Below are 20,136 nucleotides of genomic sequence, written 5' to 3'. Positions count from 1 at the left end.
CAATGAAAAGGAAACAAAAATCATTTTGTCAACACATTTTTCACCGGACTAAAACTAGACTAAAACCCTCATTAATAAACAATTAACATACAGATATAGACAAAAATGACATGATTTTGTAAAATCTTGTCTCTGCTCATCTGTCACTGTCACACTGTCATGTGACACATAGTAATACACCCCCATTGAAATCTGCAGTTAGCGAGTGCAACGTGCACAAACACATGGGACAGACAGAAAGTGGATTCACAGTGAAAGGTAAAAAAAATATATATATATATATAAAAAAAGTTAATTTATAGTTATAACATAACATTAATCCAACAATTTTACTGTTCCAAAAATGTTAATCCCACCGCTAACTAATTTATTATTTATTTAGCCACTTGTTGTTCTACTGTAATTGTGTGTCAAGTTTTTCATCAAAAAGATGAGAGGAAATTTGATGTGAAATAGGTTTAGATTTGAAATGTTCAATATTATTTGCTGACAAAAAAAATACAATGATTGTCCTGACTAAAAGTAGACCAAAATGTTGACAGTTTTTGTTGACTAAAACTAGATGAATAACATTATGTTTTCTTGGACTAAAATAAAGACTAAAATGCTAGATTTATAGTTGACTAAATAAAAACGGGATGAGGTTGACTAACTGGTCAAAACGAACAAGCGTGATTGAAACTGGACTAAAACTGAGACTAAATTTGAAAGTGGCTGAGAAAATGAACACTTTTACACCGAATGCATGTTTAATAAACCACATGGATTTAAAGAATTTCCGTCTTAAAATAATGAACTAAGGCAAGATAATTGAGAATGTTTTTAGTCTTATCTTTTAATCTCAATATCATCACATTGTTTTTAAATAGAAAAATAGCATATACCACTAAATACTCATTTCCATTTTTAACCCCCAAATCACAACTATCAAAAGAGCAAATGTTCACCATTAACTTTCCTTAATCCTCACTGCCATCCTGTACTTTTGGAATGAAAGCATTGCAAGTCCTCGCAGATGACTGTAATGCATTACCCTGCCCGACCAGAGGAGTGCTAGTCAGCTATGATGTCACGAATCACAATGTGCACACATTCTCACAAAGCTGACACTTACAAAGGTAAAAAGATGGTAAAAAGTTGGTGTGCGAGGTTTTGAAAATTTGATGCATGGACACCAGGAGGCGATTCAGTCGCGACCCCCTCCCACAATCTGTAACAGGAAGCTGAACAGGTAGATGATGTCCAGGTAGATGCTGAGCGTGGCAAACACATATTCTTCCGGACTGATGCTGAAGCGCTTGTTCCCCAGCAGCATCTGAGTGTCGAATGCCAGGAACTGGATAAAACAGATGGAAAGTTTCATTTCAAAATATATATACTGCATATTCATATTCATTGTTGTGTTTTGTTTATAAAAACAATTCAGGAACGTCAAGTTTGGAGATCCAAATGTGTATCTCTATGGCTGGCTAAATTAGCCCTTATTGTGCTTCTCACCAGAGTAAAGAGGATGGCTCCTAAAACGGCATAAATGGCATGTAACCAGGGAACCTGTAAGATAAAATCAATATTACAAAACACTGTTAAGAAGGATAGCATGCTTCTAAATCAGGTAACGCCGTGCAGCGTTTCGACTAGATTATCTGTGATGTTAATCCCTTCAGGTTACCGCACAGTGGCATCATGTTTTTTACGAAATCTCCGCTATTTTTGACGTGTTGTGGGAAGGTCTTGCAAGGAACGTACGTATCCAAAAGGGACGACAATGGAGAGGGTGATGGCGCACAGCAGCATGACCATACACAACGAAAACAGGACGCCCTGACAGGAAGTCACGTCAATCTGAAAAGAGGGAAAAACAGAAAAATGCTTCACACGCCAAATTCAAACACAATTATCGTACCACAATGAGTTTGTCCTCGTTCATCATCATTAATATTTACTCATTTTTACTGTATCGTATTTTTGCAGCTTTATTATCTATCTCAGAAGCCGGCAGCAGGTCAGCAGACTCGGGTTAATTAGTGGATCCCAGAGTTCAAAGCAAACATGGTGAATCAGCATTTTGCTGTTATGCATGCAATTGGAATACGATGCCAACAGAACTGAAGTCAGTCTCAAGTGTAGATGTTTTTAAGTACAGGATAAAAAGCTTCTTTTTTTTTTGCCAATACCTATGATTAAGCTCTTTGAAAGCATTTCTATAATATATATATATATTTTTTTGTAAGATAGCTTTTTATTATATACTTTCAAATATCTTAAATTCTTGTTATAAAAGCCTTTAAATATTGAATTTTTAATAGGGGTGTCAGGCGATTAATTTTTTAAAATCGTAATTAATCGCATGACTTAAATAGTTAACTCACGATTATTCGCAAATGTTATATCGGTTCACTAAAATGTACAACAAAATATATTTTTCTAAGTTTTCATAATCGTGTTGGCATACAAATGGAAAATATGTTAAACAAATAGAAATATGGCTGCATCTTTTCGTCATTGATACACTAAGTTCATAACCATAAAATTTACTTAAAATTACAAAGATGTCGGCCTACTGTACTGTCAGAAAAAAAAAACTCGTGTGTTATTGATTTGTGTTGGTGATTTTTAGGCCACTAGATGGCACAATTGCATTTGTAAGACGGTGACCGTTCAGTGCATTTTTCTTTTCATATAAAGAGCTACCTAATCTTTAACGTGAAGTAACTTGTGAAATTCTGCACATTTTTTAAAATGGTAAAATACAAATTGACACAGTCTCCACAAATATATGTAATATTATTACATTTATTACAGCTAAATTTCGAAGTGGATGGCTTTACAGTAAGTAAATACGGTAAGTAAGTAAAGTAAGGTATGGTCATTAATCGTGCATTAAAAAAAATGGTGGCGTTAAAGGAACTTTAAATTAACTCAAAATGACTACACTAATTTTGACACCCTAATTTTTTTTCTTATGTGAAGCAAATTGAGTTACTTCCTGTATGAAATGTGCTATCTATCTATCTAGCTAGCTAGCTGCTATTTAGTTAGCTGGCTAGCTAGCTTGGTATCTATCTATCTATCTACATAAAGTACAGTAAGCTTCTTGTCACCTTGCTTTGGAAGCTGAAGACGGTGACAGAAAAGCAGACAAGGGAGGTGATTCCCAAACACAGCACCACTGACTTGGTGTTATAAAAGCTGGAGAAGACAAAATGTTAGGCGCATATTTCATAAGCACGGATCATCTCCAACTCACAAAATGAAAAAAAAAACGGTGTCTATGTGACCCGAGTATGAACTCACCTCGACACAAATCCCATCATGAAGGCCATGCTTAAAGTCTGCGTGAGGGCGAAAAAAAAGCGACAGTTCACGCCGGGTACGCATATTCATAATACCGCGGCTTTCACAAATGAGGAATACTCACGAAGAGAACTAACAAAATGATGTTCCAGGGAACCTGCCTTCTGTTGAGGGGAAATCAATTTTTTTATCATTCCATCCGCAGACGCTCAGTATTACTTGGGTCTTTTTGCTTAATTGCTATTTCAAAAGTAGAGTTACCTCAAATCCCCACAGCAGGACAGAGCGATGTAAGTGGCGAAGAACATGAGACTGTCCAGAAAAGTCAAACAACGTGATTTAAAAAAATATATATATATTAAAAGTGACACTTGAGTACAAGATGTAATAAAGTGTTTGCACTCACTAAGATGCCATGTACAAGCTAGGATGAGTTTGAATGAAGAACCTTATGGGTGCGCTGCAAAGACAAATAGAGAATGTTAGCGTGATTCTAAAAAAAAAAACCACAACAACACGGCAATCACTGGCCACTTCACCAGGGACAACCAAATGTTGGGCTGGTGACATCACAGATCAGCTCATTTACATAAACATTGAGTTTCTCTGGAAAGGAATGATATTTTGACAAAAGCATGTCACTTATGTTATGAAGACACCTAGTAACTGTATAAAATAGCAGGAGGGGAATGTGACTCGTAGAACTTCAATTGAACGCCACTCTTTAAACTGATTTTGAAAGTTGGAAAACTTACAGTATGCCCAATACCAACAAAATACAAATGATCCCATTAAACTGTGTGTTAAAAAAATTAATATATAAAATAAATCACCCAAACCTTAAAAGTTGCCATACCTGTTAATGGCCTCATTTTTTTTTAACTCATTCACTGCCATTGACGGTTATAAACGTCAAAAAAATCATTTACATTTTTCTATGAGTTTAACATTTTTTTTCTGCTTTTGTTAACAAGAGTATGAAAACCTAGAAAAAAATGTATTGCACATTTAGAACAGATATAAAATGTGTGGTTAATTGTGAGTTAACTATTGAAGTCATGCGATTAATTATGATTTTTTTTAAATAAAAAATTGTAATAATCATCTCGTCAGGCGATTACAATTTTTAATTAACCACAAATTTTATATCTGTTCTAAATATACAATAAAGATTTTGTTCGTAGGTTTTCATATTCTTGTTAACAAAAGTGGGGAATTTTTTTTTAAACTAATAGAAATAGTTCAAATGAATTTTTCACGTTTATATCCGTTCCACAAATGTAATATTAATCAGAATGTCATGTTTAGACTAGTAAGGTCACATATAACATATTATTGTCAAGAAATGTTGAAGGTGGACTTCCACTTTAACAATTCTCATTTCCATCGTAATGGCAAGTGCTCCTAATAAAGTGATCATTGAGTGCACAGTATGCATAATTGTTTATAATACTGAAGAGATTTTACCAAAACGTGAAGAGGGCAACAATCGCCACGGTAACGAAGAGCTGGACCATAAGAATGGCGTAGACCTGCAAAGAGATCAGGCGTCTTTATCATGTCACATGACTTTCTCGTTATCAGATTCAGCATTTCGATGACTATGAAAAGAATGTTAACCTTTCTGATGAAGGTCTGCCTGATGGTCTGGTCATCCCACGAAAACTGGGCCTGCATCTCCTCATAGCCTTTGTGAACAGACAGACGTTCATCTTAACATACTTGGAAATATGCAATTAATAAAAACATATTTTCATAATTTAACCAGAATTTTTTTTCTTTTTTTTGTAGAAAGTGCTAAAAGATGTCACATTCTTCAGCAAGAACTTAGCGAGACATATTCTGCCCATGCTCTTGCGTTAATATAAAACAGCATTTTACCCGCAGTCGCTTCCTGATATGTTGGTGGTTCATGGTCAGTGGTGACCTGCTGAGAAGAAAAAAAAAAGCGTTAGAAACTAGTGTTCAATGTCGATTACATTAGCTGTATAAAGTAAAGAAAAATTGCAATTTTTGTAAACCAAAAAAATAAAAGAAAAAAATCAATTTAGCTAGAAATATGAAGTAGACACACTTGGTTTGCTGTTGTGGACCACAAAAAAAAAAATATTTAAATAATGTGGTGGCCCGGATCAGGTTTGATATATGTGGACTAAAGGGAAAATTACCAATCAGTTTTTAAATATATAATTTTAGCACTTTAGCAGCTCTCTATATTAAGATAAATGAAGTTTCCCTCGCTGTTGTTGCTAAACTTTTAACAGCCAGAGTCACACAATCAACAATCAAAGAAGTTAATAATTTTTCCAATGCCAAGTGACGAACACATTTTCCATAAATACACGACAACCCTGTGTGTTGCTTATTTGACTGTTAGCTCTTTGGGATTCTGGGACACAACGCTAACGGCTTCCATGTTAGTTTCGCATACTAGATTGAATGCGAAGGCCCTTCATCGGAATTGAAAGCCACCACTGTAAATAATGAACAATCAAGACATTTGTGCTTTTTCGGGAACAACATATCATAAGATTTTCCCTAACGTGGTTAAAAATTGACAACTATCATGTAGCTACTAGCAAGGTTAAACAGTTATCACTGGTTCAACATTAAAACGTACCTTTCCCTTTTTCATGGTTCTCCCTTTGTGGTGATGATGATGATGATGATGATGATGAGGAAGATGTTTAAACAAAAATGGTGACGTTCCTTGTCTGTTTCTCAAAACAAGATCCAAAATTCAGAAGACTCTCAGCTCCGTGGTCGTCACTTGACAGCTAGCATGTCGTCCAAAGTATGCGAGTTGTTGTCGCTCCGGTTTTGTATCGACTGTGCGGATTACGCAGCAGCTTTACTGTCCGTCCTCCATGTGGTTAATCTCTTTCTAACCCCGATCCCGAGCCACCCCTCTTCGCTTCCTATAATGAGGCTGTTCTAGGCACAGTACAGGTAGTCTGGAAACATTGAGATGAAGCCACAAAGACTCAAATGTCTTCGATTTCCAGGATTAGATGGTGATATGTTCATGACTACAAACATCATTAGTGTTTACATTGTGAATGCATTTGATAGTAACCATCGGTAGAAGTAAACAAGCCACAGACAATGTTGATTTGTGCTGTATAGTCCAAACATGATTGCTATTTTCAACTCCATCACCAACCTAGTGACCTGTGACATCACGCTTTGTGTAAGAGATTGGTTTGGTAACGACGGACTAATGAGATGGAAGTTAAGGACATTATGATGCTCTTATGACTGCCACATAGTTTAACTCATTCACTGCCATTGACGGCTATAGACGTCCAAAATTCATTTGAACTATTTCTATTAGTTTAAAAAAAATAATAATCCACTTTTGTTAACAAGAGTATGAAAACCTAGATTTTTTTAATTGTACATTAAGAACAGATATAAAATGTGCGATTAATTGTGAGTTAACTAGTGAAGTCATGCGATTAATTATGATTTTAAAAAATTAATCGCCTGACACCCCAAATTTTTTAATAATCCTTTCTTTAAAAAAAAAAAAGAAAAGAAAAGAGAAAAAAAAGAAAAAAAGAAATAAATTAAATTTAAATGTATTCTTTTTTTTTTTAAGAAAATATTATTAAAAATTAGGGCCGTCAGGCGATTACATTTTTTCATAATTATCGCATGACATCACTAGTTAACTCAGGATTTATCACACATTTTATATCTGTTCTAAATGTACAATAAAAAAAATCTAGGTTTTCATACTCTTGTTAACAAAAGTGGATTTTTTTTTTTTATTAATAGAAATAGTTCAAATGAATTTTTGACGTCTATAGCCGTCAATGGCAGTGAATGAGTTAATAATGAGATTTACTGAAAGACCGCCCCTCCTTTAGCTTTACATCTCCCCTTCCACAGACACACAAAACGTGTTTCGGATTGCAAAACCGCTAATTCATTATGTCACATGTGAATGAGAGTCCCAAAAAGATAACTAGATTACCTAATCTGGTTTACAACAATCAATCAAGAAGAAGAATTGGGAAAATACATGCTGTACTCATTTTTACCGTACTCTAAAATCATGACCATTTTAAGCATAATAAAGAGCAAACTTTTACAAGTTAATGATTTTACCAAGCTAAACATTTATCACAATGTCTTCAAAATGCAACGTTAAGGACAGAAAAATTAATGATAATATCAACATGCTGAAAATGCATCGCACTTACATATACTGTAGTACAACCAAGTTGACTGGGATGACATTTCTGCTTGCATTCCTGCACGTGCTTTGTCTGGTTTCTGCGTGGTCAAGACAAAAAATGAAAACTTTGATTCCACATTTTAAAATGAGGACATCCATCCATTTTCTACAGCGCTTGTCCTAAAAAGTGTCATAGGTGAGGTCTATCCGTCCCCGTCTGAGTCTATCCCAGCTGACTTTGGGCAAGTGGCGGCACCCTCGAATGGTTGCCAGTCCACAACAGTGAACAAACACAAATCCATAAAAATTCACACCAAACATGAAAAAGTCAACATGAAAGCTGCACGCAGGAACGTCGGAGTCCAGATTTGCAGCATGAAACTCCGAACTGGGTGAGAGTTTTCCTCAAAAATCCGAGGTTGTCGGTTTGAATCCAAGCTCATGCGTCCATGTGTGCTTGTTCTGCCCATGCTTGTGTGGGTTTTCTCCTCCCCATTCAAAAAATATACATCGTAGGTTAATTGAAGACCCTAAATTGTCCTTTTCTGTGGATGAGAGTATGAATGGTTGTCTATTTTTGTGTGTATGTGACCTGTGATTGGCTGACGCTCAAAGTCAGCTGGGACAGGCTTCCGAATACCAGCGACCATAAAGAGGATAAGCAGTCTCGACGATGGATGGATGATGTGCCACAGGAAATGTATCCAGTTCATTTTAATTGCTCCGAAAATAAATTATGATGTATCTTTGTTCATCTGTCTATGCCAGCGGCGTACATTGACAGACAGAGAAACGTAATACTTTTAGCCAAATATAAGAACATAAAAGGAACTTTGTCTCTGTTGGTATGAGCCACATTACTATTGCAGTAACAAGCATCGCTAACAAAAGGAACATTTAGAACGTCTACATGTAATGAAAGGAAAAGGGTACCATTAGAACGGTAGATTAAGGTACATATAATATAATCAATATAACAACAGGTGGAGGGTTGTGTATTTCGAACCTGAGCGTTCAGTGCAGATTTAGGTAACAATCCATCTCTTCATACCGCCACTATCCCATTGCAATTCTATAAAATATTATTACATACATAATAACACAATATAACTAGTCATTCACATTACAAAAAACAAACTGTTAATAAAGTTACACACAAAACACGTGTGTTGTTGAGCTGCCACTGCTGGTCTATCTATGCTGGGGGGTTTTGTTTTGTTTTTTAGCATGGTTGCGCATAATGCATTATGTGCTGATAACTACTACTTCGGGCGAAATACGTACAAGACCGAATTTTTTAAACAATTTACCTTAACAAAGGACTCCCCATCGACGCCATGATAGCTATCGTCAAACAAGAAGTTGGCGAATGGCGACGCACACCTGGCTAGACCTCCTTCCCTGTAATGTTAATTTGGGTCACTGTTAGCTTAATTGGCAGTCGGGAGACAACCAAGAAAACGCACCCGAGCACATTGGGAAAGGAATACGTTAAATCCGATACACACACTTTTTACTTATCTCATGTATTCTCTTTGTTTCCTCCGACTTTTGTGGTTCATTTTAAGTACCCGTAATGGTACACTATATCTAAGAAAAATTTCGTTGTCTTTGCGTTTGAATAATGTCTTCTGGGGGCAAAAGATTTGTGTGCGTGTAGATTAGAGTGATTGTTTTATGATCATCTGAATTCACATGGAGGCAACAAATTATACGTGCATTGTCACCGCCTTTCCACCAGATGGCAGCAGAACACCGTAATAAATTCCGTTGTATTCACAAATGGACTTTTCCCGTCTTTACCGAGGTAAAGTAGGATAAAGGCACGAATATTGTTGGGTATCCCTTTCATCCAAAGTTTATCAAACAACTGCATTTTTTGCTTTGTAGCAATGTCTGGTGCTTGTCTCCCTTTAAATCTGAGAACCTATATACATGTCCCGTTGTGGCTTGGCGTGGATGAAAGCATTGGCAATGTGGCTGGTTTACCCACCGTATAATTTAAGACCCGGAAGTGAAGGAGCATATGCTTACCAAGTAATTGAACTTCCACGGGCAGGGCTCTTATTCAACACATTGTCTGCTTTTATTCTTTTCCTGGATCTGAACAGTTATACTTGTCTATATTTCACTGTTAACAGTGCTTGCCATCAGTGATAATGGCCTGCGGAACCTCATCACCGAAGTTTGGAACTCCATGGATGACGTTCACTCCTTTGGCTGCAGGGATACAAAGGGTCACAGGTATCAATGGCAGTAGGCTACTGCTGTTACGCCTTTGTCATACTTGAGCCCATTCAAGGTTCAGTACTGCAAGAGTTCCAGGTCCAAGTCCAAATCTTGTTTAAAACCTCTAGTGTGTCACTAAGGTGCTGTGTTATGGTCATTACATTCGAAAAGTCCAGAAGAGCTCTAAAGTCATTTTTCAGTCTGTGCCTTTTTTTTACTCCGAACCATCAAAGGATATTGTAGCAAATGTTGACTTTTCACCTTGGTCAATTAGATCATGTCATGCGTGGTGACGTCAGTATCCGGTGTGGTGTATAGAAGAAATCTTGCCAGACAGTGGCATTTGTTTTCAACACAACGGGACGAGTGTTGAGTGACAAACTTAACACCTGTTCCGCCTCTCGGCATTCTTTTACGCACAGGTGTGGCCCTGTGGACTAGACTAGTTGGCATAGTAGTATTATTGTTTGTGTTATTTTGGATTTCTTGAACCCATGTCTAATTCTCCAATTTATTGGAAATTTATGCTGCACTGTTGTCTCAGAGTTGTCAGACGTTTATTGCCTGCAACAACAACACGTGAAGAAAAATAATTGAATTCCCCTTGAGGGAGTATAATCAGTATTAAAAAACAATTTAAAACACACAAGTTGTTGCTCAAAGACAATTGTGCAAAAAGAGATCATCTTGACATTTTACAGTTATCAATCACAATTGGGAAGATCAGTAGACCACCAAAGGTCACGGGAGCCCACTTTAGTCTATTGTTCAAGAAATAAGCCAAATTCATGCTCGACAAGGTCATTTACTGTTTTCAGATAAGGTTCCTAAACATCTTCAATTAGGATTTTGCGAGGACTTCTTTGAAATGAGGAGATAACACTGCGGTAGGTCGGGATTCTCTTTTGCACGGACTTGTATCGTGTTTAGGGAGCACTTAACTTCGGGGATTGGCACAACACATATCCGTGACTGTTTTATGCGGAAAAATCTCTCCTCCTAGCGGCTTAGCATGTCACATTATTTGTGTTTTAGCCGCCTTGTATTTATTGCAGTACAGTATTTACTTATTACCACACCCTTGAAAATGAAGTGATTTTCCTACTTGCTTATGCCTCTTAGACCATCTGAAAGATTGGCCGATTGCTTCTGTTGCTAGGTTACCTTACATGTTGTGTTTTGGCAATGATGATGGTGCCTCTTGTGAGGAAGAAGAATGAAAATGAGCACAAGGGAATTGCTTTATAACATTATTTAATAATAGTACTCTATGGTGTAACCACAAAAGTTACAAAATATACACAAGTGATGCAGTCAGTTGACAATACATTTACTTCTTTCATATATTCTCAAATAAAAAGTTTATATTCAGAGTGCATGGTTCGAATGCAGTCTATAGAGCAATTTGTAATATATTGTTAATGATGCTGGCTTAATACAATACTTAACAACCTCATTAACATATCCAAGACTCTTCAAACTAACATGGGTACCAAACAAGCATAATATTTACAACCATTTACAGAGAACATTTTCAGTGAAAACCCATCAGGCTCGGTCTTAACGACCGATCATTTCTCCCTGATGAGCACGCAGCAACACAATACAACTTATTTTCATTTCTTAAAAATACATCATTATACATCTCTCATTCGCAATAAGGTGATTTACTTATGACGTGAAAATAGCTGATATCTTTTCGACAGGGAGCACAACAACCTTTCTTTTAGCATTGCGCCATTTCTATTGCTATCATCTGCACTGGGTCGAGGGGCTTCTTAATGTCTGGAGCGTGCCATTTACAATTGAGGTGAGAATGTACAGTCAAAAGTCATCGTTGGCGAAGGTGTGTACAAACCCCTTGTACCTGGGCTGGAGTGTGTGCTTTGCTGCCGAGTGAGATTAGAGGACAAAGTTCAAGTAAAGACCAACAGGGAACTCCAGGGAGGAGAGGTCAGGATTTGGTGAGCCAACCAGGAAGAACACAGTTTTAAGTCATGTACTGACAGTCTTGGAAGCAAGAGATCGGTCGAGTTCAAGGTGCAAGGGCTTCCACCCCCCCTGCTGGGCATACACCCTTTACTTTCAGAGTCCCCTCTCTCACGGCATCGCACTCGGCCGAGCTCCAACGACAACGATCCGTCATGCAGAGGCCAACGTCTGTGGCGGGCCCGGCTTGAACGGGAAGCCCGGAAGCTCCCCGAAGCAGACGTCTCAGTGGGCGCCTTGTGCTCGTTTACGGATCTATGCGGAACGCTAAAAGCTTGTCAGAGTGCTGGTTGTTCAAGGTTCGCAGGTCCGGCAGACGTAGCAGCAGCTTTGGGAAGAGGCCGCTGTCGTCCGGCCGGCGGCTCGTAATGAGCGTGCGCAGAGCTTTGATGAGGTTCTCCTGCAGCTGCTCCACTGCTCCCACATCCACTATACCGGAGCGATCTAAAGATAATGGCGGAAAGTAAGTTAGGCGCACAGCTGCGACTGAAGGGAAATGTGCTGCTCCTCGGTGAGTTTGTGAAGTCTTACCAGCTGAAACAAGCACGACAGCCATGAAAAGGGCCATCTCGTCTGGTTCTAAGCGCAGAGATCCGAGCTTCTCGCTGAAATCAAACATGGCGTCCAGTAAGACGCCCATGCCCAGTGCCCGTAGCGATGCCAGGGAGTATGTCTGCCCATTGAGGAAGGTCACGGTCTTCTCCTTGGGGTCAAATAATGAGCAGAATCTCACCATCAGCACCTGCAAATAAATAAAGCAATGTTGGGGTGAGAAACTTCTTGGGTTATGAATTGGTTTTGTACAAAAATGACCCCAGAAAATGGGTTTTGTAGGTTATTCATTTGACCTAACTTTATAGGTTAAATGAATAACCCAATGACAGTTAAGTGAAGAACCCAATTCATTTAACTTTGGATTCATTTAACCCATAAAGTTGGGTCAAATGAATAACCCACAAAACCAAATTTTGGGTTATTCACTTGACCCAACTTTATGGGTTAAATGAATAACCTAATTTATCATTTAATGTCATTGGGTTATTTATTTAACCCATAAAGTTAAATGAACTGCGTTATTCACTTAACTGTCCCGTCTAACTCATAAAGTTGGGTCAAGTATATCCCACAGAACAACCCAATTTTGGGTTATTCATTTGACCCAATTTTTGGGGGGTCAAATAATCACATGTAAACAACCCACCCAAGTTACGTCAACCAATGTACCTGGAAAGTGCCCGATTTGAGTAGCATGACTTGGTCCTGTTGGCTGAGAGTCTGGAATCCAGGTATACTCTTTGCGAACTCCACCACTTCTTTGACGGCGGGGGTGAAACACTGGGAAAAGGACTCCCACACCTCCTGGCTGGAGCGACTGGCTGGAGCCACCGGACAAGAATTGAGCGGACATGCCTGTCACAAAGCAAGCGGATGCGTTAGCTGCCTGGCACTGACGTGAAGAAGATTAAAAACAAAATGTAAGAACGTTACGAGACTCACCAAGACTTTGGCTCCACCGTTTAGCTTCCACGGACATGAATTTTGGTTCTGAAGATACGTCTTCTGATTGACTGCGTAGTGCTGAGATGAAAGGCCGCGGACGGGACACTGGTTGTGATTGGCGAAGTTATACTTGGAAATGTTGGCGTTATTATTCGTGGCGTTGTCATTATTGGAGTTGGCAACAGGACACTTTGACGGCACGCCGTATCCCGATGTCGGGTCCCTCTGAAACGTGTGGTGCGCCTGCGCCGTTGCATGAGGTGGGGCTGTTTCCTGCGCGGGACTGTTCTGGAAAGAATTGCCAAGGTTGCTGTTGCTGGCGGGCCTCTTGAGAGGTTTCTTCTCGCTGTTTATTAAGTCGCTCTGGTATGCCTGCATTATGGAGCCGGCTCCTTCGTTCGTCTGGTTCTTTGGGCTGCAGCGGGTGTCGGAGGGGGGGGACATCTCCATCTCCATTGAGGCCGACTCGTTTAGACTGTTCATATAGCTCTGCATCTCGTCCAATAGTCTCTGTTTCTCTCGTTTGGGGATGCGGCCAAAACGCACAGCTGAGGAGAGGAAGCGAGAGAGAGAGCGCCTTCCGTTAGAATATACAAGCAGCAATTCGAAGAAGGAAAAAAACTCAAAAGCCGACATGCTATCATCATTCTATGGACTGTAAAGTCGCCTCCTCATTTGAAAGCGTCTTCCTTCCCTCCACTGTCACAGTCCGCCCTTCCCTATTTTTACTGCTCTCGCACTGGCAGCCCTATTTATAGGTCGCTATATGCTCCCCCCCCCCCCCCCCCCCCGCAGTTGCTGCTCGCATTCAGTCTCAAAGTTGAGCGCTGCGGCTCTCTTGTGTAGAAGTAGGTCACTGGGTCAACAGTGCTAAATATGATGTCATTTGTAAATTGACAAGAGAAAAGGTACAAAAAAGAGGAGAGGCGAGGTGGAAATTATTTAGGGTGGGGGAAAAAAAATTGGACCGGATATTTTCAAATGTCATTCAAAATATGATATGGAAATGACATAGGCCCGTCCTAGGGTAAGAAACGGTAATGACAACTATTGAATAGGTCGTAATAATACAGATTCCCTGCTGTGATCTACTTCATTATCTGGCGATTTTTCCGCTCCTCCATTATATTCCAACTTTTTAGGTCAACTAAAAATGTTCGCTCCAAAAAGAGATGATTAATCGCCACCTAGTTTGCCCGCCTCCCAAGAGGCTCCAGCCTCGCTGTGAATATCTTCAATAAAGGGCAGACTGCATGCGTAATATCTAAACTGGAACACTCGTTTTTGCTATGATTAATGGAACAGTATAACAATAACGGCAACATAAGATTGCCTTAAACAAACGGTGGGACTGAAAACGCATGATCAACAACTCCGGTGTCCTCATTTCCCAAAATAAACTATTTTTTGTCGCAGTTTCTCAGTAAATGATGACTACTGGGACTCTCGAGCTCCTCTTGCCATAAATCAGACAGAAGTGAAGGAATGGAAGAATACGAATCAAAGAGGGAGGGAACCGTTTCTTAAAATGATGTATTATGTATAACTGTGGTTTTATAAGCTGCGGCATATTGAACAACTCCCTCTGCAATGGAAACGCATTAAGTTCCCGCTATGTGTCTCTGTGCGCGTCTCTTACCATCTCTGGACATGCCCACTGAGAGACACTTCTTAAAGCGGCAGTGTTGGCAGCGGTTCCGGTTCATGCGCATGATGAGACAGTTTTCGTTCTTCACGCACATCTTGTAGTGGATGTTCTGCTGAATGCTGCGTCTGAAGAAACCCTGGAGAGCGCACAAGTGGAGTTCAATCATTCAGTGCCAATGACGGCTATAGACGTCATTTTCAGTGTGACTTGGCAGGTAAGATCTAAACGCTGCATTTGAGCTCACCTTGCAACCTTCACAGGCGTGGACGCCATAATGGAACCCGGATGCAATGTCCCCACACACTTTACACAGAAGCACCATCCCTCCAGTTTCTGTGAAGACATAAGCGCATGATTTATGAGAGGGATGCTAACTGCTAGTAGGTTGACAGAAAGAAATAGGACGGGTAGGATGGGAGCAGGGGCGCAGTACTTACTCGGAAAACTGCCTGTAAAACCACAAGGTCTTTTGGCCACGGTGGGATGGTTGTAGGTGGCTGATGACACCGTTGGAGCATTGTTCACTTCTGGAAATTGGAAGACCATTTTCGGGGAAGGCGTCCCTCCCCTTTGTTCCCCTCCCTGCTTCATGGCCCCGATCTCCTGAAAGGAGACACCCTCTGGGGACGAGGGTTGTGAGTGGGAGGAGGGCGACTGGGTCTGGTATCCACTGGAGGGGCTGCCAGGACTCGGGCTGGCACTGCCAGAGGAGCCGGCATAAAGGATGACACCACCTGAGGAACACACAAAGGAGAAGAAAAAAAACATGAGTTGACCCATATTTAAGTTCTGCTTTCATGACTTTTTGGCAGGCTTGTTGATACCTTGATCATGTTTGAGACAATTGGATCTGGCCCATCATGAAATTGTGAAAACAACAAGTGCAGAAACATGCTCTAAACATTGAATCAAAAAAATTGGCTTTTTTTTTTTTTACGGTTCTCTTCAGAAAGTAACACATTAGCATTAGGGAGATTATCGGTGCCAATATTCAGCATTTTGACAATTTGGGCATCGACCTGTTTGAAGGATATTATAGCCAATATTAAATCAATTTAAAACTCTGTTGTCTTCAGGAAAGTAGGAAACCATTTATGATTTTTTTAGTTAACTAAGTAAGAGATTCTAGGAACTATGTACCTTCTGTTTTTCATTGAAAACTAAGATAAGTGAAAAATTACCTTTTCAGATATTTTACAATTTCGTGCCATTTTTGTCACCGTATAGTCACGTGCCTCCTACGTGCAATAAAATGTCCTTTTGTTCCAGGGATGTCACATCAAGTTGGAAATGCCCTATTACCCCTGAATGCAGCCCCCACCCCCCCACCCCCACCCCTTGTTTTGCAGACAGTTTTCTTCCCGCAAGATGACAGCCTCCCTCTCACGTGCAGCCCGAGGGCCAGCCAACTCCCTCCCCTGCCTGCTCGCTTTCACTTCGCCACAGTCCTTTACGCCTCCTGCTTACCCCTCCCTTCGTCTCCATTCTCCTCCCCTCCCTCTCCTCTTTGGCTCAGAGCACGCAGACCCATCTATCCGCCAGCCACCTGACCGCCAGCTCACATGGACTCCTGACACAGTTCCCGCCCGGCTCACAAGGCCCTTTTTGCGCAGTCTCGTGTAGACAACAAGCAGCAGTACAATAATAAGCGCTAGGGTGAGATCACGTTGGGCTAACGGAGGCTTTTCAATGCCGCATGTAGGCTGGAAGGAATGGCTCCGTTCCAAGATGTCATTTGGCAATATATTACAATACTTTGGATCGTGAATGTATTGTACATTTTATATATTGTTTTGTATGTTTGAAGCTAAAATATAATATAGACAAACTTGTCCCAATGTTATCTGCTACGTGGTCTTTTTTTTTTTGTGTCCATTTCCCTTTAATGACCTTGAATCATCCCAGCATAACTGATTAGCCCGCTTGCTCCGGTGCTCTCTCTCTCTCCTTGAGGAAACGTGTGGCATTTCTTTCAAGGTTCAAGTGCCTCCCTTCTTTAATTCCTGCGCTCGCACGTGTCAACAGCGAGTGAGCCACACAAAATGACGCATGTGTACGAACGAGGTCAAGTTTTATGAACATGCGTATCACCTGAGTCACGGCCGCCGTCACATGGAACATTCTTCCTGGCTTCATTCACCCGCCCACTCGTGTCAAAACATCCCCTCATTCCGCCGGCCCCTAACAACTTCCTGGAATCTGGTTCGACTGGGTGCCTATAGAGTGAGCTCAGCATTGTGGTCGTGCACAAGTTGAAACACGTGATGGCGTGCACTTGCGCAGGGCCGTAAGAGCTATAGAATAAACAAAACAACCCGCCCGCCGCCTCCCTCCCCTCTTGCCAGTCCTTGATGACTTCCCATCTCGTGTACTCCCGCCTCCGAGGCATCTGACCATGGCAAGCTTACTGTATAAACATCAATCTCATGTCATGACTCAGAGAAACCCTTCACCTTCCTAACCCCCCTGTTATGAACAGGGATGAATGACCCTTTATAGTGGTGACTAAACCTCATTAACAACAAATCTCAGTTGTTAAATCTTGAAGCTTGAAGTTATACCAATTTAATTGCCAGGAATATAGTACTATAATTTGCTTGTTTACATGTCAGTGCAGCGACGTGACTCGCTGAGTCTTGCGCAATGAATGAATGACTGTCTTCAGTAGTTTTGAGTACATTTGTGACGCATTCGGACGCGCATGGACGCCCTGGCAATGGGTCTCACCCAAAGTCTTAGTGGGATAAGTGGAAATCGAGTAGATAATTGATGGACGTAAACACCTTCAGCATTTAAATTGAAATGCCACCGTTAAATATTCAACTTGTAAAGAGACAATTGTTAACTTTTTTTAAGTGCTCCGTGGCCATGATTGGAACTCTTTTCTCGTTTCCCCCATTGAAATGCCATTCATCCATCCAAACCTCCCCTACAGATCCATAATGTTATATGGAATTAGAGACGTTCGATACTACTCTTTTCCATACCAATATGAGTACCAATAAGTACCAATACCACTAGTACTTAACATCAATGTAGCATTTTCCCTTCAATGTAATGGCAATTATATATAATTTGTTTTTAACCATATCCTTATTTATATTATTATTATTATTAAAATATAGTTTTTCTAATTTCTACGTTGCAGTCCTGATAGTATAATCGTCATACATGCATGTACTAAAATCTTGAAATAAGGCAGGGTATCAACCCGATATTTATACCCGCTAATGGCCATGATTGAAACATGTAAGTTAGTGCTAAGGACCAGATGCTACCAGCAACATCCAGCCCGATAGGATGGAACATATGTTTTACTTCACTCTAATAGGATGAAGGAATGTTTACTACACTTGACTGTGCCTGCTAATCAGTAGATTGTGAAGCAGTCCCAGTAAGTAGCGCAAAAACACTTTAAAACCCCTCTGACCCACTGACCAAACTTGCTGCGAATACAGAGGAATCCCCGTGCTGGCCCCCGGAGCGAGCAAGCGTGCACGCTTTTGCTTGGAGAGGAACATCCGCGAGGGGCGGGGCTCAGAGGAAATCATGCGGGGCACGTGGACGACGAGGTTGTTACACGTGCTGTGCGTTCAATGTGGAGCGGGGCGGGGCTGCGTGTCAGAACAGCGGGGCGGGGCTGCGTGTCAGAACTTGGCCGCATGATTGCAAGTTTTATCTATCGCCGCCGCCTCTACCCACAATGCACCGGGCACGCAAAAAGACATGGCGCAGGAAACGACTGAAGGGACGTTGACGTACTTAGAACGGCCCCCGTTGGGATTTCCGCGGTATTTTACATCACCATATCAGGTGCTCCGTGTCATGCAGTAAAATATAAGAAGGTCATCATTATTAACTATAGCAAGAGTTAAGGGTGTGTAAAGTGGGTCTCATTCCACGTGAGTTTGTTTACATGCAATTGCTCGAAAGTCAAGTGTCAAAAGGGATTTAAGGTCCATATTGCATTTTGTTAAGAGCTTGCAGCTCCCCCAAGCTGTTGGATGATCATCAAATAGCAACACAGCAGGCAATCATCTGAATAAAGACTATCATTGAGTTTATTCATAGACATACTTTTCACACTTAACCACCTTTTGTATTTTGTGATTGACCAACTAAATGTATAGAAAATGCCATTATTAATAACACACGGTTAGTTAGCTGTGTGTTGATAAAGAAGAGAACGCTTACCTCCGGGGCTATTCTCCATGTCTCCTATCGGATTGACAGACGTTGCTTCCGTTGTTCTCGTGTTTAGCGCCTCTTCTCGCCGCCGATGAGTTTGGGTAGAAACAGGTGAAAAGGTCCTGAACCGCCAAGGCATACAGAGCGTATCCCACAGATCAAAAGAGCAGGGATGTGCACGCAGGGCGTTAAGTATCGGGAGAGGTTCTTGAGAAAATCCGGTCAGCAGAGCAAAAAAAACTGTTGAAGAAGGAGAAAATAGAGCAATGCTGTATTCAGTCCGGGAGGAAAAAACTCCGAGGTGAATGTGCGCCTCAAAGGGGTTCTGTCACACTGAACTACTTGCCGTGTACAGTCACCATGATTAGAGCGCAAGTAGTTTAAACACACCCCACTCATCAATAAGCAACACGCGTCCTGAAATAACCAGCACGTTTTCAGGTGCCTGACAAATGTGACCGTTTTTTTCTCCCCCCCCCCCCCCCTTTCTCGTGTCCCCTCCACCGCCCGTTTGTAGATGCGTCTCTCTCCTTCTCTCTCTCTCTGCCCCCACCCTCATGCTCCTCCGCCTCCTCCTCACGCCCCCACTCCGGTCGCTCGTGCTCGGCCTCTCATTGGTCGAGGCCGCCGCTTGGAGACGGAACATTGGGCCGTTTGCACATTGGAATGCTGCTGCTTAAAGCTCTGCTGCATGTGCGCACGGCATGTGAGCCAGCGCTGCCCTACTGACACAGATTTTATGCAAATGAGCTGCCTGAGCTCGCAGCGAAGTGGGTGATGCGAGTGGGGCCGGAAAGATGTCCCACTCGGTGTGAAATACTTCATCTGCTGCTGTTGTTGGAGGGAAGTGAAATGTAGCCTATTTCACACAAGAGCAGGGATTCCCAGCCACTAGTGTTGCTGGCGTGAGCAGTTATGTCATGTTATGTTATGTGTGTTACAAAGTAGGGATATAGACTAACGTATGACTTTTTCCAAACATATAATCAGACTACAATTTTTCTTCAAATGCCCCTGATAATTGCTTTGTAACTGAACTAAACAAATGGTTAATGATTCCAAACAGCATAATACTTACTAAAGTCACTAAACAATTAACTATACA

The 20,136-nt window shown here is 40.9% G+C and overlaps 2 protein-coding genes across 2 annotated transcripts; both read right to left on the bottom strand.

Annotated features, from left to right (window-relative positions):
* Window positions 1-815: 815 nt before the first annotated feature.
* Window positions 816-6,228, bottom strand: faim2b (Fas apoptotic inhibitory molecule 2b). The gene is made up of 12 exons (XM_086086073.1): window positions 5,915-6,228; window positions 5,176-5,224; window positions 4,915-4,982; window positions 4,762-4,826; window positions 3,701-3,754; window positions 3,556-3,606; window positions 3,419-3,458; window positions 3,295-3,332; window positions 3,102-3,189; window positions 1,747-1,842; window positions 1,498-1,551; window positions 816-1,336 (listed from the first exon to the last, which is right to left on the bottom strand). Exons 1-12 carry the CDS (start codon window positions 5,927-5,929, stop codon window positions 1,187-1,189), a joined length of 768 nt encoding a protein of 255 aa, XP_085942199.1. The 5' UTR covers window positions 5,930-6,228; the 3' UTR covers window positions 816-1,186.
* A 4,715-nt stretch (window positions 6,229-10,943) lies between these two features.
* LOC147167123 (nuclear receptor subfamily 1 group D member 2-like) lies at window positions 10,944-19,508 on the bottom strand. The gene is made up of 8 exons (XM_086087516.1): window positions 19,038-19,508; window positions 15,281-15,577; window positions 15,088-15,176; window positions 14,835-14,979; window positions 13,193-13,743; window positions 12,920-13,105; window positions 12,227-12,437; window positions 10,944-12,139 (listed from the first exon to the last, which is right to left on the bottom strand). Exons 1-8 carry the CDS (start codon window positions 19,168-19,170, stop codon window positions 11,943-11,945), a joined length of 1,809 nt encoding a protein of 602 aa, XP_085943642.1. The 5' UTR covers window positions 19,171-19,508; the 3' UTR covers window positions 10,944-11,942.
* Window positions 19,509-20,136: the final 628 nt, after the last annotated feature.

This window comes from Leptonotus elevatus, chromosome 10, assembly GCF_054856555.1.
Source record: "Leptonotus elevatus isolate MCC_2025b chromosome 10, RoL_Lele_1.0, whole genome shotgun sequence".
Lineage (NCBI taxonomy): Eukaryota > Metazoa > Chordata > Actinopteri > Syngnathiformes > Syngnathidae > Leptonotus > Leptonotus elevatus.
This window is presented reverse-complemented; position numbering and strand designations above follow the sequence as displayed.